This window comes from Epinephelus moara, chromosome 16, assembly GCF_006386435.1.
Source record: "Epinephelus moara isolate mb chromosome 16, YSFRI_EMoa_1.0, whole genome shotgun sequence".
NCBI classification, from domain to species: Eukaryota; Metazoa; Chordata; class Actinopteri; order Perciformes; family Serranidae; genus Epinephelus; species Epinephelus moara.
In genome coordinates this window covers 17,218,331-17,245,335 of record NC_065521.1, presented here as the reverse complement: position 1 = coordinate 17,245,335, position 27,005 = coordinate 17,218,331, and the positions used below count along the sequence as shown (strand labels likewise).

Genomic DNA, 27,005 nt, shown 5'->3' with positions numbered 1-27,005 from the left:
CATCAGGCCTGCATCATGGGCTGTCAATGCAGGAACTGGAATTCCAGATACAGATGTTGCTGTTGATGATCAGCTAGCACAGTAACATTTAAAAACGATGCTCATACTAATTTAACACTAGCTGTTTTGTTAGATTAATGCTGAAGAAAATGAGTTACGATACAAATGCCTTTCTTTATCAAAGCATTACTTTTGTGGTACATAAAGTTACTTTCCAAAAGCTAACTTTCTGTTCAGTACGTAACTTGATGACGCCCAACCATGTTTCTTTTCCTAAGCCTAACTTAACCGGTAAGAACATTTATTCTTGGGGCACTAAGTCAATCATACAAATCTTTGTTTGTGCATTTTCATCTTACAAACTATTTTATGAGAAAATTTTGGACAAACATCAAAGACTGCTAAGACAGTCATTTTGGACAGACATTGTCTGACCAAACAAAGTGTTTCCACTAGATTTTTAATCATCTCTGGTGCTCTATTTCTTCTTTTTGCACTTTATTGTTTTATGTCTTGCAACAATTATTCTAAAGTGAAAGGATTCTGCTGACGGTATTCTGTTTTCTTAATTTTTCCTACTAACATGTATTGCTTTTGCAGCCAAAGCTTAATCTGACTTTCCCCTCTGTGCCATAGAGCTCCACTGTTTTACAAAACCTATTAAAAACACATCAATGGGCCTCACTGTTGCACTAGCTGGCATGTTCCTTCATTACCATGAGTCAATCTGAAACATACCATCCTACTTAAAATAATCAATAGAGCATCAAATGTACACTCATCGGCCACTGTCTTAGGTACACCGGTTCAACTGCTCGTTAATGGAAATAGCTAATCACATGACAAGAACTCAATGCGTTTAGGCATGTAGACATGATCAAGATGACCTGCTGAAATTAAAACGGAGCATCAGAATGGAGAAGAAAGGTGATTTAAGTGACTTTGAACGTGGCATGGTTGTTGGTGCCAGACAGGCTGGTCTAAGTATTTCAGGGACTGCTGAGCTACTGGGATTTTCGCACGCAACCATCTCTAGGGTTTACAGAGGATGGTCCAAAAAAGAGAAAATCTTCAGTGAGCCAAAATGCCTCGTTGATGCCTTAGGTCAGAGGAGAACGACCAGACTGGTTCAAGATGATAGAAAGGCAACAGTAACTCAGATAACCACTCTTTGCAACCAAGGTATGCAGAAGACCATCTCTGAACCAACATCACGTCAAACCTTGAAGCAGATGGGCTACAGCAGCAGAAGACCACACTGGGTGCCACTCCTGTCAGCTAACAACAGGAAACTGAGGCTACAATTCGCATGGGCCAACCAAAATTGGACAACAGAAGAACAGAGGAAAAACATTGGCTGGTCTAATGAGTCTCAATATCTGTCTCAGTCAGATGGTAGGGTCAGAATTTGGCGTAAACAACATGAAAGCATGGATCCATTCTGCCTTGTATCAACAGTTCAGGCTGGTGGTGGTGGTGGTGTAAGGGTGTGGGGGATATTTTCTTGGCACACTTTGGGCCCCTTAGTACCAACTGAGCATCATTTAAACACCACAGCATACCTGAGTATTGTTGCTGACCGTGTCCATCCCTTTATGACCACAGTGTACCCATCTTCTGATGGCTACTTCCAGCAGGATAACACGCCATGTCACAAAGCTCAACTCAAACTGGTTTCTTGAACATGATGATGTGGTGTAAAGGGAGGTTCGCATCATGGATGTGTAGCCAACACATCTGCAGTAACTGGGTGATGCTATCATGTCAAAGTGGACCAAAATCTTTGAGGAATATTTCCAGCACCATGTTGAATCTATGCCATGAAGAATTACGGCATAGTCCTCAATAAAAACACCATTTACTCGTGTTTGAGTAAAACAAAAAAAATTTGTATATATATTGTATATATATTTGTGACCTATTATTAAAGATTTATGTCTTCAGTAGGAACAAATGGGCTGGAGCTGAGTGATACAGGGCAGGAAGGCCAAGAGTATTGGTTTTGGTGTGTGTCCTGTTGGTGTTCAGGGTTGGACTGTACCAGCATGAGGGGTTTCTTTCCGAGTGGAACCAATAGTGCGCTCATGGTGGTGTAATATGTGCAGTGGATGAAAGTGGCATGAGTTATACTATGCTTAGGGACAAGTGGTATGAGAAGGGAAATAGGAAGGCAGCAGTATGTGTGTGTGTTTGACTTAATATTTTTGGTTGTGAATTATGGGAGTGTTTCAGCAGTAGGGCAACAGTGATTTATCAGTGGAAGCGCTGTGCCAGTTAAAATCTGTTAAGGAGTAGGGGAGTGGGAGGATGAGAGCGGCATGCTAATGATGCTGCCACTGTTTCTTGCCATGGATGACTCACCCTCAATATGGGGGAGCTAACATCCACTGTGTGGGTAGCAACACATACACACACACACACACACACACACACACACACACATACAAACACACACAAACATGCATGTCTTGACATAGATGCAGATGTGTAGGTCAGTGTCCTGACTGCTGTGTTATCAATGGGTTAAAACATGGAAAGTGATGTTAACAGCCAACTTGCATCTTCTCCATGACTACCGTGTGTGAGAGGCATTTTCTTTTGTTTGCTGGTTTTCAAAGGTAAGAGAAAGATTGCCAGAGTTGTGTAACTTACTTGGTAATTGGCTTATACAAAACTCATGTGGGACATACATAATTTCATCTGCTTTCTCTTTCTCACACTCTCTTGCTCTCTCTCTCTCACACACACACACACACAGACACACACACCCCTTGAGATGACAGTTGCCATCTGTAGAGTTATTATTACCTTTTACAACAGCCTACACATTGATTTCACAAAGTACTGACACAAAAACTTACTGACGAATAGCTGACGGCTTCTGATGGTGCCATGCATAAATATAATCTACTTTGCAAAAGCTATGAAGCACCAAAGCTAGGCCTTGGTGGTTTTAGCTTTTGTTATAGCTTTTACTACAACATTAACCTCAACACATTATTTTGTTTCTCTGTTTTTTGAAGACCACAAAGACCAGCAATTCTTGTGCAGTCAGAATCCATGACAACCATTGTCTCTGTTTGTACGCTGACCTGTGACAAGTGTATGAAAGTCTGAGTCTTGCAGTTTAAACCTTCTTTTTTCCACAATGCATAATTGGCTTCATCTTTGTGTGCTCCAGTGTGGTAGGTGGGGAAATACTAATAATTCATTAAAAAAAAAAAAAAAAACATTTTTCCCCCGGACTACCTCCATTTTTTCTAGTAAACCCAGTAGTAATACAAAAGCATTGAAGTCATAAACTTTGTCACAAAGTGGACTTGCACACTAAGGAAACATGACCTAAATTACTATAAAGCATTGTTATTACACCAAATAAGCAATTATTTAATGTCCGCATAGAGAATTATGAGGCAGCTGCCTCCGCCAAATTTCGTCCTACCTCCAGCTCTCGACAAAACACTGATAGGGGTCATAATGGAAAACACTGTTTTCTAGCAGGCATTGCACTTCAAGCATTCTGCCATTTGTAACTGCAATTATGGCTTTAAGACGATTTGGTGGAGCCATCGTAATCAGCTGCACTGGCAAAGGCACCGCCAAAACTGCCAAAGAGGAAGAAAAAAGCCACTGCAGAAAATTGCAGATGAACATTTATTATCCATATATGTCAATATACACAATATATCCATATATACATTATATACAGCTGAATTGATTGAATTTGCATTAATTGTTGTGATTGCAAAAGCTGACTGCGGTCTGACCATTGAAGGAAAACAGAGTGAAGTAAATTGTAACTGTATGACATAACAAAACACAGAGTAACAAAGTGACATATCTTATGTTTGAGGATCAAGCAGAACATAAAGTTTTCTACACTGGATTTTCTTATAGTTTTAGCTTTTATCTTAGATCTCAGTTTCCCAAGCATTCATAAGTGTGCAGCTGTGTAGAATTGCATTAGACACACGCAAAACACACTTATGAAATATACAGTGCATTAGGGCTGGGTGATATGGAGAAAATCAAATATCAAATGCAATATTTTTGACCAAATACCTCCATGTCTATATTGTGACTATATTGTAGGGTTGACTATTGGTGCTTTCACAAGATACTTACACAGTGAGATTTTTAAAAATAATCATCAGTTATGTGGACATAATGACTAAGAGGGTAAAGTTATATAATTTTAATAACAGTCTGGTATGTTCAGAAAATTACATAACTTTACTGTAATAGACAGTTTAAAACCAGGAAAAGACAACACTTACAATATTATGATATCCAAAATCAAAGATGATATCTTGTCTTAAATCACAATATTGCTAAACTGCCCCACCTTACATTGCCCTCTATGTACTGTTCGTCAGTGTGTTTGTGTTTGCGTGAACTCCCACACAAATAAACAGCAATATAAGGCAAACAGATAATCAAATATAATGTGATATAATGTGGGTAATCAGAAATGAGAGGGAACGTTATTAATTATATTGTCAAGTTGAAGCATCAGAGGAGTTTGAAAAGATGTAATTATTGTATGAGTCATAGAATCATTTGGCTTTTTTTTTTTACTTATTATATATTTCAGCTGAACTCTGCTTTGGCATCTTGGTCATCACTGCTCTTTCACATGAAAATGAAGACATTTTCCTCTGAGAGAGACGATGATGACACATAATAGCTGTGCTATTGAATTTGTTTAGACTCCAATCTTCTATGAGTTCATTTTCTATCCTTTAAAGAATTGGTAGAGCATCTATTAGGTTTCAATAGAGAGCTTTTGGCTGTGCCTTAAATCGCTTCCTTACTGGTTACATCATAAACACTCAATAGTTTACTTTATAGAAAGTGGTAAATTGAGAGCTTGCAGTCTTTGATCCAACAAAATCAAAGTCATTTTTCTTCGTCACTGACAAGTGTAGTGCTGCATGAGGCATTGTATTGTGGGATTTTTAGAGACAGTCAAATAAAATGGTGGGGATACATATAATGTACTGTAGCAAATGGTGAGGGATTTTGTACACAGTCTTAAGGCTCTGTCACACCGATCCGACAGTCGGTTGTCAGTCAATGTTGGGCTGTCGGTGAGGGTCTGTTGTCTTAATTGGCGCCATTTGTCCAGCATTGTTGCTCCTCATCAGCCCCGCAGCTTTTTTTTGACGATTCAGCATGTTGAATTGGTGTTGGCGGAGCCTGTTGGGGAATTAAATCATTCTGATTGGCAGTTCAGCTCAGTGCCCGAGAGGAGAAACAGAAGTGAGGAAAGTAAACAAAGAGGTTAAGTCAAGAGTCAGTAAGACCAAAACAAACTTGTTCCATAAGGTAAGATTGTGTTGCAGAAACGTTTTGTGATGGTTTGTGTTATTGGTCACCGGCGCATGGTAAAAATACTTTGTTCTTTCAACACTGAATTGTGTTGTTAATGTGCTAACTAGCATTAAGATGGTCTTCCTGTTTCCCTTCTTGAATGACAAATACAGTCTACCGCCATCTGCTGGTGTGGAGAGTTATATCCTTGCACGTAGCATGCATGTGCTGGTTGGATGTCAGCTGTAGTCTTTGCATTGTGTTCTTGTTCAACTCTTTTGTTGAGACACGGCGATGTCAGGCGATGCAGCAGGGGACCTTTGTCACTGCTAGTTCTCTGAAGTCAGCTTGGTGTTTCTGGGCCTGTAGGGTGTCAGTGAGTACACTCTAACAGAAGTGCTTGTTGAATGGTAGAATAACTTCAGAAATACCCTAAAGCCCTTTTTCTCCCCTGTTTCCACTGTGAAAAGTTGTGCATGGTACCAAAGGAACCGTTTTGTAGCATCCCTATTTTTGGTACCACTTCTGTTGGGGTACCTAGTACACAGATCTGGTACTAAAAGGTGGAGTTGTGAACACTGCAGTCCGTTGATTGGTCAATAGTGGACGGTCACTCTGCTCAGGGCTGAGCTGTGGCTGGTTTTGAGGCAGAAACCGCTGTTCATACTGTGGAGAGTTTTATACATTAGTAAACTGTAACTATAAAATGAAAGGATGAATTGCTGCCTCTTGCAGCAGCTGGAGTCGGAGAAAAAAATAGCTTAATTCACTGGGCCGACTGACGGCGACTTTTAAGGTGGTACGTTAACTTGTTATGTTACTCAATGCATGAGTTGATATGTATGATATATGACAAACACTTTTAGTAATGAGTGGATCTTCAAGTGTTTATATACCGGTATATTAATTTCGACTGGATTATGTGAACGGCATATATTCTAACCCTCACTCTGAGAGAAAAAAAGCGCCACAGAGCGCCGTTCCTGTGAGCTCCGGCAACACTAAACCCCCAAGCTTGCCTGAGCAGGACTAAACGCACAAACCTGCTATTTTTAAATATCCCATGGAGAGAGTCTCTCACTGTTGCCTGTGCTATTTTGTTCTGAAAATGTTGGTGTGCAGCCTAGTGCTGTGGACGATAAATGAGGTGCAGACTTCCATCTGTGTTACCTGTAATGAGGAAATACATTGAGTGCTGGACGGAGCACAGAGTGACAACAGCCCCACCAATGTAGAAGGGTACAGTTTGCGGTGGAAACACTAGGGTCTAGGTAACATGTCTGAAGGGTACTTTTGGTTCCAAAGGGACCACACCAAAAGTGTTTGGTGGAAACGGGGCTTAGTACACACCGATATCCGATCAAGCATTTCAGGCACTATCGATGGCATTTCCAATACTTGCATTGGTATTGGAAAAACTCAAGTAATCAGGGCATCTTACTCAAGCCCTCTTTCATAGTTCTTTGAATGACTATTTCTGTCATTTTCTGTGTTTACAAGCAAGTGCAGCACTATGAATGAGACTGTCGAAAAGTGTGGCATTATCTCTGTATCTAAAACATTTTTAACGTGTGTGCAAACTAGTTCTCTGAGAACTAGGGTCCTCTGGCAGTCTACATGCTGACAACAATCATCAGTTGGGCTGCAACAGTTTTTATTGATTAAAATTTAGTCTGTAAAATGTTAGGAAATACTGAAAAATGCCCATCTCAATTTCTCCAGAATCCAAGGTGACGTCTTCAAATGTTCATCTTTGTTTGACCAACAGGCCAAAACCCCAAAATATTGTAACTCATCTCTGTTCAATGATGCACTATGGCTTCAGATGTGAATGTCATCCAATATATGACTGGTAGCAGGTAACAGGTTTTAGAGGCCCATATAAGGACTTCTCACTCTGTTATTGATCAGTGCTGCTAAGCCCTGTCATGACCATTTATGTAGTCCCTTCTCGGTGATTACAGGGTCAAGACCCATTTTCTGCCTTGAGCTTCCTATGTCCCAGTTGGAGCTATTAAAGAGAGCTTGCTCTCTCACTTCATATCCTGCCCTTTGAGCACAAAAGAAATAACCTTCAGAAACTAATTTATCCTCCTCTGAAAATCTACACTCATTTTCCTCAAACTCGCACAATGAGGCAGCTGCCGCCTGATCTCCATTTCTCTTCCAACTGCTATTATTTCTAAATTCGCTCTAAATGACTTTCTTTCTTTTTCAGCAGTTCCATTTTATTCAAATGACAGTGTCCCCAACTAAATCAATTTTGCTTACTAATATGTCATCCTCACCCCTATGTCTCCCCTGCCTTTCCCAGCAGTTGGACCGGTAAATTGAATCTAAAAGAATCTTTGTTGTTAATAAACGGTGATAATATTCAAGTGAGGAAATAATCTTCCACCGCTGTACTTCAGAGGTTTTTTTGTCATTTTATTTTGGATTGAAATTCAGATGAGTTAGAAAAAAACACACCCTCCAACAGAAAAAAGGCAAAACTGTGTCTGAGTTAATACCATTCATGCGGGCTGGAATCAAATACAGACCTCTTCAGCAAACATTATGCACTACAATCCTCCACAGAAATGTATTGCCTGTATTTTCTGTAGGGTTTTTTCTTTCTAAGATAAGATATGTTTTTCCACCAGAGTTATCTTTGACTTGCTGGCGAGCACTTTATCCCCAACACAGATTTCAAAGGAATATAGTCATTTTTCCTAGAGATTGCAGACACATTAGAAATGTGGGTTTTTTGCAGTTTAAGAAGCATTTCTGTTGAGCCCTCAAGGCCATATTGGTATAAAATCGGCTTTGGCTTGCTCTTGATGCACTGCAGACTAACAGCCATGCGAGAAACCATCACAGATAATAGTGATGCACTGGTGTCCAAACATTTTCTCTCACTTCATTGTTTTTCAGCAGGAAATGGATGGTTAAGCAGAATGTTTAGTTTCCCTTTTACAACGCCCACACAAGGGTGACTCGTCTAATTGTGAGACAAAAAAACCTCCACCAGCTCTTCCCTTACAAGGCACTGCTTTTGTTTACTCTGTTAACAAAGCTCTAAAACAAACTGCCTCCAAAAGCATGCAAATTAGTCTCATTCTGCCTCCCCCGTCCTTTTCCTTTAATGATACACACAGCATCTATAGGCATGTTAGCTCTGAGCAACGTCCGCTCTTTGTAACCCAGGTGTCGAGTGTAACTTAAGATTGCGGAAGGGACCATGCTGATCGGTTACAGTGCTGCTGCCTAATTTAGCAACTCTGGAAGTAAGATCTGGGGGAACTATCACAAATGTGACATAAAAGCAGGAAACAACAAGCTTATATGTGTGTGGAAGAAGAGAAAGACACACCCACGTGGCACCGGTGCGCTCATCACTCAGAAAAGTCCCTCTTCTGTGACTCTGGAAATGGAGTATAATTTAACTTGGGGGCCATTTCATTGTTCCCTTTAAGCTTCTTAGCTCTAAAATATTCATATTTCAGGCGAGGGAGGAAGAAATCTGTGACGGCAGCAGACAGAGGCGAGCAGGAGAAGAAAGAGGATAGCGAGCAAGGGAGGTAGAGAGAGAGAGAGAGAAACTGACGGAGTGAGAAAAAAGAGCAGTGAAATAAATGAAAGAGAAACTCTGAGGAGGGGAGGGAGGAGAGGGATGCGGAGAACAGAAAGCAGCACTTTAACTGATGTTCTCTTATAAACAACTTTCTCTCTGTCTTTCTTTTTTCTCACTGTGAAACACTTCACGGCAGACCTGTCCAACAAAAGACAAAGCTATTTCTCTGTCATCTCCCCCAGTACTGGCTGCAGTGGAGGAAGACGGCGAGAGTACGACATAATCATAATTATGATCTGGATGTTGCTGAAAGCAATTATTTACAGATATCTTGTCATACTTTTTTCTGCTTGCTGCCACCTGTGAAAAAGTGTAGTTTTTGGCAGATAGGTCACTTCAAATACAATGTAATGTTTTGCTTAGAAAACTCTATACATAGCTAATTTATATCGGCTGTATGAATCAATGTTTGTAAAGTAAAATAGGGTTTTTTTCAGCCTGGAGAAAATCTCAGTTCACGATCCTTGGTGTAAAATAAAGACAAGCATTGTGCATATATACTAATAAATAGAAACTGAATACAATAAGGGTAAAAGTAGGAAAAAATATTCCTATATAACTACGTAAAAAACTGTGCAGACAGTGCATTTATGTCACTATGTTAAACATGTTACAGATTACAAGCACAGAAATGTAAACACCATGTGAACTGTATGAAGGGGTGCATCATGATGCAAATAAAAAAATAAATGAAAAAAGAAGAATAGACATAGTGAGTTGATTTTAAGATATATATTATGGTAATCATCCCATTGTAGCCTGGTTCTAGACCTACATTTCTGATTTTTTCCATTAACTCAAATACGTCTGGTGCTTTTCTTGGCGACTGTTTCCTTGGTTGACGAAACATGTGAGCCAATCAGAGCTTTGTAGGTGGAATTAAGGATGGGGATTCGTCTATGCCAGAGCCAGAATCCATTCAAAACAAAAATGCGACAATCGTAGATGGGATCGACACAGCTGTACAGATTCTTGCAAGTGGAATTATGGAAATAACCCAATCAGTTGTTTGTCGTTGATACAAAATAGTAGTCCTAAATTGCACTGTGAGTCTGCCGATGGCCGATTTAGAGCTTCTCAGCTAAAGACAACCTGCATCAAAATTCTGTCTTCGTCAGAAATTGAAGACCAAATCCTCACAACATGATTATTTGAGAGCTGTTTTTGAATACTGCATGAGTTGTCAAACTGAAAACAAAGTAAAAAACAAAAAACAAAGCAAATTATTTCAACAATTGTCTTCCAAAAAATAAAAGAAAGCATACTACATGATTTGAACATCTAATTTTTTAAGAAAAAACCCCCCACAAAATTATGTGAAATACAAGAGGCTTTTCCTTTTGGTCCGGCACTCCATTGAATCAGTGAGCTTTAGTACCACATTTCAAAGGACTATCCATTTAGAGGTGGTGAGAATTTAATGTTTTGTGTTTTAAATGTCTTGCCTTTTATTTTATTTTCTGTTGGCTTTGCTGACAGACAGTGATGTGGACCTGTGGAAACATAGTGCCCACTGCCCACCTTCCAGTCTCCATTGGTTAGCTAACATTAGCCTTTGCCGCTCTGCATTGCACACAAGCTAAGTTAGATGGGAGCTAGCTGGTGCCGTCCCTCAATTGCCATTACAAATTAACGCCATCCCAGTAGCAGGATGGCATTTTTGCGTAAACATTAGGGCCATCTCTCATGTAGCCTAAAGAGTAATCGGCTACAATTTCTGCCACAAAACCCCTTTAGCATCGTTTACACTGTCAGCACCCCTAGCTGTGCTGATACTGCTAACAGTGCTAACAGAGCTAACAGCTAATATTAGCTAATATTAGCTGAGCTAGTATTCTCTGTGGTTAACCAATTAACAGTTAAACATTGCTGACCCTAATTTCTATGGCTGATCTTAAACACTCGGCAAGTCAGCAACATTACAGGTAAGAGGGAAAATATGTATGTTTTTGGGGTGAACTGTCCCTATAATGTTAATTTATCTATTTAAAGATCTCTTTTATAAAAGAGACCTGAGAATAAACTCCATGTATACACCATCTCTAGAGAATTTTGTAACATAAAGCAGTGAGATTAGAATATGTATGTGTAAACATCTTTGGGTCTATTTTCAACGCACTGACTTCAAGACAGATATAGTTTCATTCTTTCCCTTTTCACTTGGAACACCTCACCTTAACTGTATAGCGCACATCCAGGGATTTGATGTATCATTTTCTCTGGTAATTAGTAATTATTCTGCTTGTTACAGTGCATATACTGTGCATGCGGTTGAGTCTGGGATTGAAATGTGTGATGTGCGGTCCTCTGTGAGGGAACATCTTCGTCTTGGCACTCAGTCGGCAAGCGTTAATTGAATGGAGCCTTAGCCTATGTGATCCAGCTGGAAGACAGTTATGTAACACTCCCAAAGCAAAATGAGAGCTGACATGATTCAAAACAAACTATACATAGAACATTGCATTAGTGAGTCACCACCTCCTCTTATAGGTAAATAAAAAGTGAACTTTCACAAAACTCACCATTGTGGACCTATAGAAGGCCTTAGGAGTGTAGCTTATCACATCCATTTTTCTTTAACCTTTATCGCTTCTGTTCTTGAGTTGCCAGAATTTTACTAATGTGTAGACATTTTTAAGATGAAACAGAAGGGAAGGATTCACTTAAGGTTACAATGAGAATCCTAATCTTTCATCCTCATCACCGAAGGGAAAACATGATACACTGCTGAGCACATACCAACGGGTGATTGTAAGCGACAGAATGAGCGACGATAAAAAGAGGAGGGTAGATAGTAAACAGGCAGACAGAGAGAGAGAGGGATGAAGTCAGTGCTGAGATATAATATGAGCGGTGCAGCGAGCAGTGCAGTATGTGGGCTGTACAGTAGCCAGGCAGGCTCGGCTGCTGCTCCTGCTGTTGCTGCTTTAAAAGAAGAAAAAAAACAAAGCTGAATTGATATGCTAATTTGATTGAGAAGCCGTGGGTGGATATGGAGAAGGTTTTAAGCAGCGAGAGGGACAGAAAGAGAGAATGACAAGAAAAGAGAGCGAAAGAAAGGGAGAGTGGGAGTGAGAGATGTGATGGAGAGAGGGAAAAGATTGAAATGAAACAAATGGGAAGGAGTGGGACGAGAGGTGAGCTCAGCGTGGCTCTGCACTTTGGGGTTAGAGAGTTTACAGTCAATCACTGAGCAGTTGTCAGTCAGCTGTTTGTTGGATGGCAGCACAGTCTCCACCAGCGCCTGTTGACACATTGACTTGTTTTTGAAACATTTGTTATGTAACACATACAGTATAGTTAAAAAACAAAATAACTGTGGTGTCCATAAAACGTTACATACAATTATTTCATTAAATGATAATTTCATTTTACAACTTATTTTTTCTACTTTGATCGATCACTTAATTCACTCTAGTCAAATACTTAAAGGTATACTATGCAGGATTTTCCTAAATAAAAAAAGTATGTATAGACTCATGTAGAAGTAATCAATCATCACTTTTGACCCAATAGAAGTGTCACGGTGTATTTATCTGCAGAGGGCCCTGCCATTTTTCTTGTTTTATTAACAGTTTGCTGTAGTAGGGATGTTCCCTTGGCACAGCGCACAGGTGAGGCCAGGACTTTATAAAAAGGTAGCGACTAGGGAGTAGCAGCACACATCCAAGAGAAAGCTATAAAAAATTGCAGACACAGTCCAGAAAAACACAAATACAGCAAGGCGAAACGCCAAGTGGACAAATCTTGTTCCAAAACGAGTAAATCTGGGGTTGGCATTTGCTAGCAGTTTCTGCAAAGTATACCTTTAAGTCACTGCTTGGATAGGGGAACACAGAAACACTTGGGAAGATTAGGGTTGTCAACGGTTAACAGTTAATCATTTAACCGCCAAGAATATTTTTGACTGGTCAGGCATGTCTTTCTGTGGGTTCATTTTATTACGCTTTAGTTCCTGCAGTGTGCACCATGGGGTCTAGTGGGAGCTACCTAGCATCACCGCTCATTAGCATTGCTGTGAAAACACTGTGCCCGCCCTCCGGTCTCCCTCCAGGTTGCCCTGCGGAGAAAGTGGCTAAATTTTGAGCTGCAAACCCCCTTTAACATTGTTAACCATGTTATCACTGTTGGCACCATTAGCAGTATCAGCACAGCTAGTGGTGCTGACATAATTAACAATGCTAAAGGGAGTTGCAGCCCAAAATGAAGCAGCTTACTCTACTGGGTGACCTAAGGGGAGGCTCAAGGGTGACTACCTTGTTTACACAGCAACGCAGTCGTGGTAGTGGAACCACATTATTTGCTGTAATTGCAAATGAGCGGAGCTGCTAGCTAGCTCCCACCTGACCCTGGTGGTGGGCAGTGTAGAGCAGCCAAGGCTGACTAACCAGTGGACATCGGAGGGTGGGCAGTGGGCACTATGTTTCTGCATGTCAACAGGGCTAGCTGGCTGTCTGTCAGTAAAGCTAATAGGAAATAAAGGGTAAGATATTTGCATCACAAAACTATAAAATTTCACCACCTCTATGTATAGTGATTTGAAATGCAACGCCAAAGCTTACTGAGTTGAAGTGAGTTGAGTGAATATCCACATATTATTTCCAAGTGCTGTTCAAACAACATGGGTTTGATACTCCTGCAGTGAGATTATCATATTCAGTTTTATATATTTATATAAGTAACATTGTCAGTGACATTTTAAAGTCTCCTTTTCTTCCCCAGACAGAAATGTGTCTGAAAGAATATTTAGTTGATGGGATGTTAAACATCTCCAAAATCTAACTCATCAGTATTGTGGCAAGAAGTACAACAGTGGTGCAGAGACAAATGCGTGACCACTGACAGCCAATCCATCAGGGTGCAGAATGACCTGGGGATAGTGTGAAAAGATAATTGGGATAGGCTGTCATTCAGGCCTTGTAATTGTCTCAGAAGAGATCCATAGATATGTCGTTATCCTTAGTGTTTGTAACATAATGTGTATTTTAAGATTTCAGTTTAATGTAGAATAGATTATGTTTTCTTCATGGAGTATTTTTTAGATACCCTGCATTCTAGAGGACAAACAGACTAGCAAACAAATATAAAGGATAGAAATTTCATTAAATACACAGTTATACTTAATATTTGGTCTACACGATCTAAATTCAACTTCATTATCCTTTGTCATTCTTGCATAATTTTATGACATTTTAAATCTAAACTAATAATCTTCAAGACATTTGGAAATCTTAAGATGTCTGCCTCGTGCTTTAGAAAACACACTACATGTCTGTGTGGCCCATCACGTTCTTCCACATCAAACTGGAAAAACTATTTATGGACCTGTCTTTGTGCACTAGAGCATTATTATTGTTTTTAAAAAGGAAAGAACGTAATGACAAAGTGGTCAGAAGAAAACTATGAATGTATGTCACAGCTTTAAAATTCTCCTACATTGTAACTAATGGGCCGAGCTCGAATCCACGAAAAACATACCCTGATCAAAAGTACCCAATTGTATGAGGATGTATATCTGGTGTAGTGTCTGTTTTTGTGGTGATTCCAATCTTCTCACTGATTCCCAGAAACAGCCAGGACCAGAGGGCACACTGAGGCCAGTTGTCATCCAGGAGAGGAGGCTCCACGTCGGGGTCCACAATGGCTGGTGTTTCCTGGACAAGCCCCAAGTGGTGGTGCTGGAGCCCCTAGCCTCGGGGGCCAGAGGCCGATCAGACAGTACCTCCAAACAGAGCACCCTGGTCAAGGACAGGTGAGCAGAGGAAAGACATGTCTACAGTGGGGCTGTTACTGTAGGCTACAGGAGATGGTGGAGCAATATTCTGTTCTCCGACAGAATCCACAGATGTGCAAAAATAATTTCAGCAGTGCTTATTTTTATAGTATTTCATCAGCCTCTCCCGGCGCTGGTCCTTTAGCTGATAGGCAGGTGATTGAAAGTTTATCCTGTAAAGTCAGCAAAAATTCTATTTTTTAAAAAGCCAGGTTGGTATGAATTTAATTTGTGTATAGTATTAGCTGGGAGATGTCTGGAAAAAGTGAAACATTGCAGACTTGTATCTTATTCCCCCCTGGTGTCCATTTGCGTCATACTCTCCTTCTTTCCAAGATCTACAGTATATACTATATTTGGTGTGTTTCATATTCCGTCTTCCTTATTACATGTAGTGGCTTGAGACCAGTTATTTCACAAACTGATGTCATTTTTTGTCACATGAGTCGACAGAAAATGGATTCCATATGTGCTGGTGGCTGTTTGTCTGATCGTTGGATACAGTTGTCCTTTCATATGTACTTAGTAAACTGGATGTTTGAAAGTTTGAAAATGCCCCAACACAACCTTTCCTTTATTAGCTGCTTCTGTTATGCCACACTTACAGGTAAACTTAACCTTAAGGAAAACCAGAGTAACTGAGACACATAGACACAGAAACATAATGACTGCAGCTGCTTTCATGCAGGGGATGAGGGCATACAAAAAAGTAATGAGACTGATAATGGTGTGAGTCATAGGCTATGGCCTTTACATTCAACACATGTAAACCCAGTTGAGCATGTGTTACACAGCACTCATCAAATGCGATGATATCCTTAACAAGGGGTGGCGGTTATAGGTGACCACCGATTCACAGAATGCCCCTACATTAAGTTGGCTAACAGAAAATGACAGATTGCCCTCTCCCTATGTCTGCTGTCATTCTTTACTGTCATATAGGGAAGCATCAATTAGACTTTTTCTTCCTAATACAGGTACCTAAACCACTCGACTTTAAAATCCGTAAACTTCTCTTTGTGAAACTGATTTATACCATTCTTGTATGTGTAATATAACATTAGTCTCAACATAAATATTAATTTTTAGTTATAATGTGTATCAGTCATGTCTGGCTAATACACGACCCACTTAATAAGATCAGTGTCTCTAGTCATTTATCAAAAAAGGCTGAAAAGCTAAGTAAAAATAATCTTTTTAAACAATATATCAGTTTCTGCATAGGTCAATTATCTGTCCATCAAATTTGGCAAGAAACAGGCAGTCAAATAGACAGGATATTAAAAAACAAAATCATAACCTCTTTCTACCTTTAATGCCATAGGTTAACACACACAATTACATTTTAAATATAACCCTGTAGGAACAAATATATTTATGTTTTTTATGCAACTGTATAAGTAGTCCATTGACCTTGCTCAAACAACAAATACTGTTTGCTTGATAAGGCCTTACATGTCCTAAGCCAACCCCAGCCTCATAATTTACTCACTATTCCATGCCACACAGGCCTCCACCCTCATAAAACTGTCTTGCAATACATTCCAATTCATGCTAGTGCTTCATAACCAATCAAGGAGATATGGCTCCTGCTGCTTCTGCCCCTGGGTTTTATTAAGACACCATGACACTGAATGCTAACCTTGTCAAAGCACATGTGCTGACGTAAGGTCACCAGCGTCTGCCTTAGATCAGCAGGAAAACACTTGCAATGAACGGTTCTGGCATGTCCACAGATAGCTGGTAACTGTACACCAGGTGATAGTGTGTAAGAATTTGCACCACCTGCACCACACATATACTAAAACCTAAACCTAATCTTAATTCCAGGGGGAAAAAACACTCAATACAAGCACAAATTTGCAATAGCTGACACCATGTACACGCATGCATTCATGAATTGACTCCAAGGGGTTATCTCCGGGTCTGAAATGTGAAGCCAGTGTGGAAGTGTGTTAAAACCTGCATTCTCTCTAATAGCCAGCAGGGGGTGACTCATCTGGTTGCAAAAATAAGTCCGATTGTATAAAAGTGTATGAGAAAATTACCCTTCTTTTAACTTGATTTATAACCTCAGTAAACATTGCCCTTATAATTTTATGATATTAATCATTAGTTTTAAGTCTTTTTCCACACAACATGATTCTTCGCAGGGTATGCTTTAGTCCGTGGCTACCTTTGTTTAATGAGTGGCTACCATGGCATTGTCATTGGGTCATCAGTCAGATCCACCGCAGTCACTTCTGGCTCCAAAAAAACAAGATGGTGACTGCCAAACTGCTTAACTTGAAGCTTCAAAATGGTAGTCCACAAATTAATTGGTGACGTCACAATGGCTATGTCCACTTCTTTTATATAGTCTATGATTCACACAAACACAACCTCACACACGACTGTCTATGACAGCTGATTTATGAGTTATAAAAGGGACGAAGCAAAATGGTGTGTGTTAACTGTATGTGTGTATATATATATGTCTGTCTATTTGTGCATGTGTGTGTGTCTTTCGACAAAATTTGGTCACACTACATGAATCCATTGAGAAGTTATGTGCCTTTTTGTTATAGGTCATTCCCACTGCCACACCTCCTTTTTGCCAATTGGCATGAACAGTTAATCATCTGTCCTTTGGCTCATGAAGTCTTTCCATTTGGAAGTTATGTGCCTTTTTACAGTAGGCCCCTCCCATTGCTATGCTTCTGTCAGCCAATTAGCATGAACACACACACACACACACACACACACACACACACTTACTCTCCATGCCCATTTCAGCCTCCTAGGACAAAAACTGTGGCAGCCAAAGAATGGGGAAATTTTTGGGGCTTGACTGACCAACCATCCGACAGAGTGAGCTATAGAGCTGCTGGTTGAAGCTAAAATGAGTATACTTTAAGAAGGTTCCATGAAGAGTTACAGTACTAATGCACACTCCTTCATTTTGTTAAACTTGATGTATCCACATCCTCAGATTCAGAGCTGGTCAGGGCACTTTGCTAATGGATCGGTAGCGGCTGTAAAATAGCCAGATCCCCTTTGATACTTTGTAACGTATTGTGCTTTGGGTAAACCAACTGTCACAAATATCACATTGCACCCCGCCGAATCACTGGAAGTATTTCCTAACATAAATGCTGAGAGCGAGTGAACCTTTGACCGGCACAAGTAAACAACAGCCAGCAGTTTCAATTAATGAGCTGTCAGGGCGCATCAGTGAGCCATTGAGCAGAACTGCTTTCGGTTTAAAAAAAAAAGGTTTTGTGTCTATTTCAGTGACATTGTGCAGGTGTGTCATGCTTGTATCTTGAACATTTTGTTCCTGCAGATTATGAAGAGAGAATGTGCAAATCCTGTCACAACAGATCACCTTTCTCTCCATAGACAATATGCAAAACACTACAAAACTACAATACAAAATGTCACAAGAAATCGTTACAGAATAGCTGTGATGCAAGCTATTTTTTTCCCCAGTAAAGTTTCAGAGTGGCACAGTGATGAAAGGTTTGAGATTTTGGGGTGCTCTTGGCTGCTGTAACACAGAAATGATGAAATTGAGTTTGTTAAAATGCTAAATTGCTGGTATTTTCCATTTCCATATTGTAAAGTCAGAATTTTGAAACTTTACATGGCATAAAATTTGCCGTGCCTTTAAGGGTAAGTGTGGTATTTTTCAACCTGGACCCTCTTTCCACATGATTTTGTGTCTAAGTGACGAATGGGAACAACAATTTTTGACATTGGTCCAGTATTGAGTGTCAGCACTGCAGCTGGCAGCTGCAAAACATGCTTCATTGGAACCATTCAGGGTATTTGTGCACCGTCAATTTACATCTGAAAGGGCATGTTTTTTCCGCTGAGAGGCTCAGATTATTGTGTCTGACAACTTATGGAAAGGACCCTACAGAGATGTATATAAATGTTTATAGACAAAACAATTGTTCTTTGCTAGTCACTCATTGTTAACTTAAGCACTTTTACATTGCATAAATTAGTTTAGCGCCTAGCAGACCTTTCCTCTACTCATAGCTTTACAAATTACATGAATTTCTAGTTTTTCTTACTCACCGTTGGTTAAAGTTACTGCATTTCAGAACAGCATGGTTGAATTTCAGCATGCATGCATGTTTTTCAGCTAGCATTATTGAAACAGAGCAGCTAACGTTAATGCTGCTGCAAGAAGTTAGCGGAGTGAGATGCCCGACCAGGCAGTTTTGACATGTTTTCCTCATAACGGTATTGTTTGCATACGGCATATGCTCTGTCTGTTGACCCATATTTTCTCAAAAATCGAAAATATTTTCCACAATGCCAGTTTATTCCCATGTAAATAATATTATCCTCATCGCTCTTCTCTTGGCTGCTTAACATAAGCCTCCTGCTGTTTGAAGGTGACACGGAATTTCAAAATAAAGGCGTAAACTAAAGATGATGATAGGGATCGATGTTTTCACTTTGCTGCAATGATATTGGATCTTTGATCATTGAACTGATAAATCGTTCCAGATCGATGAATCGTTACACCCCTAGGCTCTTTACAGGCTAAAATCGGAACTTACCCTTTAATGATGTGTTTGTGCTGACAGTACAGAGTGCGAAATACCTAATCAATTGAAAGCATAATGGTGAGTGTCAGTGTCTGTCAGTAGCAGAATTCGCTGCATCACAATGATTAGATGGGATATTTTGTACACTTTCATGAAATAATATTGCACATGGACTTTTGATTTGAAAGGACTAGCTGAACTATTCAATCAAGTAAAAAATACCAGAGAATATACTGTGAAACGCAACAGATGACACACAGTCAGTGAGAGATGATTGCCTTTTTTTCAGTGTGTGTCTGAATCAAAATGCATTGTGTTTGCTACTTCAAATGAGACACGAGCTGATGTGGTGATTATATGGGTGTTTTACAGGCATGAGATTGTGTGCACAAACACGGGAAAGCATAATCAACTCAGTCACATGCTAACCAACAATCTGCGCTTAATTACTGCATTATACGAGTAACAATAATACTCATCATCGGCAAATTAACGGCAAAAGTTGTATGTTCTGCTATTTTCTGTTTGAAGAAGAAAGTGTTTGTGTAAAAGCAGTTTAGTGTGATAGCAACATTCAAGGAAATAATTATGATGTTTGCCTCTTTTAGGGTGCTGCCTTTGAAGGCTGACAGTCTGTCTTGCTTGTGTTATGCCTGGTGCTTCCAGGCAGCAGAGAAAGAGAGAGTGGAGAAAAAAAAAAAAAACTGAAGCGCTTGCTTGTTCCGTTCCCCAGAGAGTCCGTGAAGCGAAAAAAGAAAAGGCGCTCGGCCCCACCTCGTGACACGGCGGCGCTCCACAGTATGCTCCCGCCTATGGTGTATGCAAACTGTGAATGACGAATACCAAGAGTGCTGTTCCACTGCTCACACAGGAGGCCAGTGCTTGCCAGGGAACATTCAGCAAGCGAGTGTAAATCCTCCCAACACATTGATTTCTTTTCTTTTTTAATGAAAAATGAAACTCTATTAAAAGAAATAAGTGGACTCTACATTTTAGTGAGACATTATCATTTTCATCAGTTGTGGCTGTAAAGCACATAGGTCACAAATAATCTTTATGTTTGTCCCATAATAGCCTCTGTCCTTGCGCCCCTCCGTCCTAACACTACACCTTCACTTTATATATGTGTGTGTCTCTTTGCTCTCTCTCCTCAGCTCCGCAACATCATCTCTTCCTCAGACGCTGGGCCTTCGCAGCAGCTTGGAGCTCCGTCTGACCAATCATCAAGCGTTGGCAATCGTCTTTCAGCTGGAGTTTGTCTTCTCTGCTCCAATTGGCCGAGAGACAATGGTAAGAGGGATGCACAAACACTAAACCATACTTAATGCTAATCCTAAAGCCAGGTCTTAGCCTGAAGTCAACCTCTTGACGAAACAAGGACAAACGAGAATGAACTCTTCACTCAACTCAAACAGGTCTTCACAGTAATACAAGGACTAAAGACATCTTCACACACACATGCCCTTCTATCCTCTCGTCATCCTGCTTTTGTTTTCACACAACCTCTCTTGTGTCCTTTGAGTATCACTCCATCCATCTCTTGCCAGTGCCTCCCAGAGGAAATAACTGAAGGCTTCCTTAGCCACAAGTCCTCTGTAAACAAAAAGGACTGAAAGAAGTGTACATAGAAGGATGTGTGAATGAGACTGAAGTAAGGAACCAAAGGAGAACAAATCAGTTGTGAAGACTTGACCAGAGCTGGCAGCTTGCCTCTCATCCTCACTGTCACATATTTGATCATGAGGAGGTTCATCTAGGCCTTTTTTTGTGTCTTTCCTTGATACAACTTCCCAACCTCTCACTTTGCAAAAAGGCATAGTTTCCATTACTGATTTTTCATCTTTTGGAAAAATACACTTTGATTTAAAAGATGCCAAGTCTAAAAGCAAGGTTCATCTTACTTACCGAAAATGCTTTGTGTGTGTGTCCTTGAGCTCTACCAAATACGTTGAATACATTTCCTTCCTGATAAAACATTTACAAAGTGGAGTTTTGAAAGTGGAAAAAGACAGGTTTTTTGCTTCAACATTCTGAAGTTAATGTTGATTGCACAGTGTAATGGCTTCAGAATAATGACACCATCCGTGTTTAGATTGGTTCCCTATATGCCTCGCTCTCACTATGGAAATTAGTCTGCCACCAGGTAAAGCCCACATCAGTGTGTAATAAGTTGGGTGGCTATTGTGTTAAAGGTTCTGTTGCTTTGTTCTGATGGTAATTTACTCTGTCTCATCTAAATGTTGTCATCAGAGCTGCTGTGTGAAGGAGGCGGCAAGGTGAGGTTTAGTTTCACTTTTGTTTGTTGCTGTTGGTATTAAGACAACTCCCCCTCTCCCGATGTTTCGACATTAACCTATTCTCCGTAAATTGAAACCCAGATGTTAGTGTGATTATTTGGTAGGCTCTGAGGAAAATGTGAAGCGATTTGATTGTCTTTGCAACAGCAACAACAGCAACAATGATACCACTTGGAAAAGCTAGAGGGGGAAAAGTTGTGTTTCCACTTTAAGTGTTTTAAGCAGTGCATCGTTTACATCCATGTTTACTTGTTTGCAGTCTTCTTTTTTATTTCCTTTGCTGGCACATTGCAGCATATCTTCATGTGATACCACCACCTGTAAATTAGTGAAATAGTGTGAAACGACTGGCAGGACTGTGTATTGTGTCATCCGTGTGTGCACGTATGTGCACCCTTGTCCACATGAGGTTACAAACTCCATAGGGAACATTTAACTGACAGGAGTCTCAACTGTGGTGGTGGTTTTGCATAAGTTAGGATGTAAGTTCTGGCTCCAGTAAGTAACGAAGTGGCAACGACCAGTGAACTCAAACTCCAGGCTCCAAAATGTTGCCTGGGTGATGGCTGACATCATTGACTCACGGCCTTTGGGCATGACTCACTTGATTCCCAAAAAAACTCACTGCGTAGGTCTACTGTACAATCACTTCTGCCACTGTTGAAATGCAGCTTGCATAGAGGAAGTTTTTCAGGGTTATTGAAAGGCTTTCTGGGAAATGTGGGGATTTAAATATGCTGTCAGGGATTTCTCAGAAGTGTGAGTGTGATACCGCTATTTGTTTTATCCACTTACTGTAGAAGTGAGTCAAATAGGACTTTAATTAGTATTATAATACCCTGAACCAACACCTGCAGTATATCCACACAAGAGAAGCTAGAGCAAAAATGATGAAGCTGAAAGTGGTAACAACAAAACAATAATCTGCAGTACAGAAAACAAATATAGGACAATATATCGAAAACTTTTTCTTTAAACTCCCAAATATTATATGTATATATATGTATCTGTATTAGCCTCACAAATCCAGTAGTTGTTATTAGGCTGGGTATCTTGTAAAAAATGATGATACCAGTACTAATACCAGTGCACTAAAAGTGATACAGATACAAATAAAGTACTTCATTTGATACCCAAAATGTGAATGGAGTGGCGTGCAGCATAGCCATACTTTCGAACATTTTGGTGGCAATTTGGCATGCTGAATTGCCAGCTCTGTAAAATAAATCATCCTAGATTTGACCACACTACGGAGTATTGGTTGTAGCTGCTGCTGCGGGAGTTTGAGCTCTGCACTAGGGACAGTTGTAAGAGTCCGCAAGGCCACACGCACATTGGCAGAGCTAAGCATCACACAGCTCACGCTACCTAATGGTTATTATTTACGGGTTTAAGGACAGAGTTGAGCCATTTTGGTGTTGGTGTAAGTTTGTTGGGACCATTAACCGCTTGGTGCCCAATGTTAGCTACTGCTGCCATGTTTTCTCAGGCTAGTCAGGCAGACATTTAACTGACTGTTCACTGGGAGGAGAGCAGTGCCGGAGACAGCAGCAACAGAAAGTTTGCTTATACAGCAGGGGGTCGGGACAGTCTGGGATCAGAACCCCCACTGTAAAATGAATTGAATGCAGGTAAAGATTATTTTTTGGATTTTTGCCTCTATTTGATAGGACAGTCAATGTGTGTGTGGGGGGGAGGGAGAGGGGACATGCAGCAAAGGGCCACAGGCTGTAAATTGAACCTGCTGCCGCTGCGGCAAGGACATTGCCCTTTGTATATAGGACATCTGCTCTACCCACTAAGCCACTGGGTGCCCTGTTGATACTTTAAAGGTATCGAGTACTGAAGCCCTGCCCTAATCAGTTGGAGTCTGTTACAGACAATAAAAAGAGTAAGTCAGAAGTGAGACTGTTTTTTTTATTTGCCAATATGGCTGCCAGTGTAATACCTCAGTTTCAGTAACAAATGGCCTTTTCCTAGATACTGTATGTTGACGAATATAAACATGCTTTCTGTGACATAGCTCTCTTCACTTTGCAGCTGTCTGCTTTAGTTGACAGTGAACAGCAGTGTAATCAGTGTCTTGGTCTGCCTGCCATTTAAAGTTGACCAACCCTGTATGTTGTTTGTTGATGTGATGGGCAGATATGAGGCTTCAATCAACCATGGAGTAACAGTAAGTCATGGTTGGTCAGTGCTAATTTGGTCATGATTGGTAAGATGAGTGATTTTGTTGTCGAGCATATCAAGATTACATTTTTTTCAGGAAGCCCTGCCGTTTGTGGAGGAACAAACAGGTAACATAAAAGTATCCAATTTTAACAACAACAAAAAAAAATCTGCAGGTTTTGTCCATTGTCATTTAGTTGAATCCTAATCTGAAGTCCTGTCATGTCTCCCCTCTGTCCATCTGAATTACAAAGACCAGTAGCTGGCACCTGGTACAGACTGACACAGTCAACACCCCCCCAGGAAAGTCATTTCCAAATTCAAGCTGCACCACTTAACAACCGCTCATGGCATGGAAAACCTCAGAAAGACTGTGGTAATTATGTGCGTGGGTGAGCCTTTAACACTTAACGCATGCCAAGGCTGGGCTCTCATTGTGTTACTGCGTGTTATACTTTGTACAAGCAGGGGTCATCAGATCACCAATTAAAAGCAGCAAAAAAAAAAATCACCAGCCACCTGGTCGTCGGAGCGCCGTGGTGCATTTGCATTTATGTACTAATTCATCCGTTCTTACCCCTTCAACCATTTGACAGCCAATCAGTCTGTTGTAAATGGACAATTTACCCCTTTTTGTTTTTACTATGTGTGAGAGTGATTATTTACTGGATATTGGTTTAAAAAAACAGTTGCACAGAAGAGCTTTTTCCAGAGCATGAAATACATCACAAAAGAGGAGTTGCTCACCACCTTCACCATCTTTGTTTTATGCAGTTTGTACATGAAATACTGCTTTAAACTGTTCAATCTTCTATTAGCAAAACAAATAAATCCTGATGCTACCATATGATCTAAATGATCAAATATATCAACTGAGAAATGATATGCCTGTTATGTGAAAGTTGCAGTAAACACTGCTTATGGAGGCACGCAAATGTAGAGTTTATTCAAATAGCTTCAAATGTTTTTGCCAACAACCTCCTACATACCTAGTTTCTTGACAGAAGCCCTGATTGGGGGTGTGTGTTGGTTTATTTTGCTCATATACTAACAATTCCTATGTTATTGTGATAGTTTGTGACTTTGAGAATAAAAACAAGATTTCAGAAAGAAACAACAACAATCAGAGTATACAGGTATACCAGTGCTGAGGCTGATGGGAATGCTATTGGTTTTGCATCTATTTGCTCACAAAGTATCTGGCAATTTATATTTTGACCTGTTGACGGCACACGATGAAAAGTCAGGGGATCACCAATTCACCCTGACGAGGACACTGATGTCTGTACCAATTTTTAGGGCAATCCATCAAACAGTTGTCAAAACATTTCACTCAAAATCGCAAATGTCAACGTGCTGTTGGCAGATTAAATGTCAGGGGATCGCCAATGTCTGACTGACCAGATGACCTCCCTGTCTCCAGAGCTACACTGCCAGTGTGGTTAAAAATCATATGACTGCGTTCTTGCATTAAAAGCCTTTATTTCAGTTGTTGGTCTGGAAATTAACTATGAGCCTACATAGAGCCTTTGCTCTACATGTGTCATGTAGTGACACAGTATAAAGGCTGATATACACTCAAAAGGAGACCTTGTGACCTTGTTGTCAAGGAGAGCAAGGTCGCACAGCGTGTTGTCTACCACATCACAAATCCAAAGTCAGACATGCTGTTTTCCTAGGGGCTGTCTGTGATGGTAGAAAAAAGATGCTGGCTGCGATAGCGGGGAAGAAAGTTAGAAAGCTGAAGTAATGAGACTAATGAACAGACTACAGAAAGTAAAACATCGCATTTACAGGCATCACACAGATGTCATCCTAACACACACATCACACAGATGTGTCACACAGATGTTTGATGTGTGTTATGATTCTATCAGCTCCAGGAAGCTGAGCAAATGTGTCTCAGCCATTGTTCAGAACTCGATTCAGGTTTCAGTTGCAGTCTGCCAGACTATTTTCTGAAAGCAAACTGCCACTCCATTGCTGCCAACATGGAGGCAACTGCTGAAGTAAACAGGAAAGCAAGGAAGAAGGAATGCAAGGTATTTGTAGAGAACCTTCAGCATGCTCAAGGCTCTGCCTACTGTATTGTCACATCAGTGCACGCCTGGCCAGTCTCTGTAGAAAGCTGGCTGGGTACTAGTTGGTTTTGTGAAATTATAGATACTGGGCAGTGCAGACCACCTTTATTCCACCTTATAAACATTTCATCATTATCCAAGTGTCTAAATATGAATTATTTTGGAGTGCTGGCCATTGGTCTACCAGTTGGTCTATCCTTCCAACTACTTGGTTCAGACTATTTCTGACCAACTTAAACATTGGCAGGTCTTCATGAAATTTGTTGTAGAGGTTCATGTTCCTCAAAGAATGAAGCCTCATGTTTTTGATGACCTCCTAATCTTTTCTTTTGTGCCACTATTGGACCAAAATTTCCGCTTGTACATAGGAAATATCTAATGGGTAGATTCTCATGAAGTTTTGAGTGCGATCATGCTCGACAAAGGATGAACGCTTTCGGGGCTGCAGCTAATGGTTATTTTAGTACTCAGACATTCTATGATTACTCCATTGATAAGAAATACTTTGACTTTATTAAAGAGCAATAGTCAAGAGTAGAGAGAGACTATCATAGTAATAGCATCTAGCCTCACTTCCTGCCATTCGAAGGCTATTTCGCTGGGAGGAGAGCTCACCCCAGCTCTGGAGGTGAACCCCTGTTAGCAGCTGTAGCAACTGGAATTCAGCCAGTGCAAACCCCAGCATCAGGGGTAGGGTTGGGTACCGAAACTCGGTACTTTTTGTACTTGGTACCGATTCACGTCGGTACTACCGAGTACCGATTCACTTAAAATGAAACGGTGCCAAATTTCGGTACCTGAGGTGGAGGCGGAGCGAGAGCTCATGACTCGCACCTCAGACTCAGCAACAATGGCGACAAAAACAATGTGCAAACAAAAGTTAACGTGCAGCACTGTTCCTAAATGTTCTAAATAAAATGTTGAAACTGATAAGTTTAGACTATGGGCCCGAACGACACATAGTGCGTCCAAATTCACACCCGTTCTTCTCTGTGGATTTTCTCTGCGACTGTGCGTCATAGCGAGAAGCCACGCATATCAGCGGAAACAGCAGAATTGTAGCTTTCCGACAAGGCCAAGCACTTGTCGGTAATCCAGTGTTTTCACAGCGAAAAATTACAATAAAATGATGTATAACAGAGCTTTCATACAGCTTTGCACACACATTACTCTTGGATGGATTACTCGCGAACACAGGCTCGCACAGAAATGCCA

General features: G+C 40.5%; 1 protein-coding gene across 1 annotated transcript in view; it reads left to right on the top strand.

Annotated features, from left to right (window-relative positions):
* Nucleotides 1–27,005, top strand: part of nphp4 (nephronophthisis 4) — a 229,400-nt gene that overhangs the window by 60,311 nt on the left and 142,084 nt on the right. The window contains exons 8-9 of the mRNA XM_050066031.1: nt 14,494–14,678; nt 20,398–20,533. Of these exons, the coding sequence (XP_049921988.1) occupies nt 14,494–14,678; nt 20,398–20,533 (321 nt within the window). The remainder of the gene's footprint in view (nt 1–14,493; nt 14,679–20,397; nt 20,534–27,005) is intronic.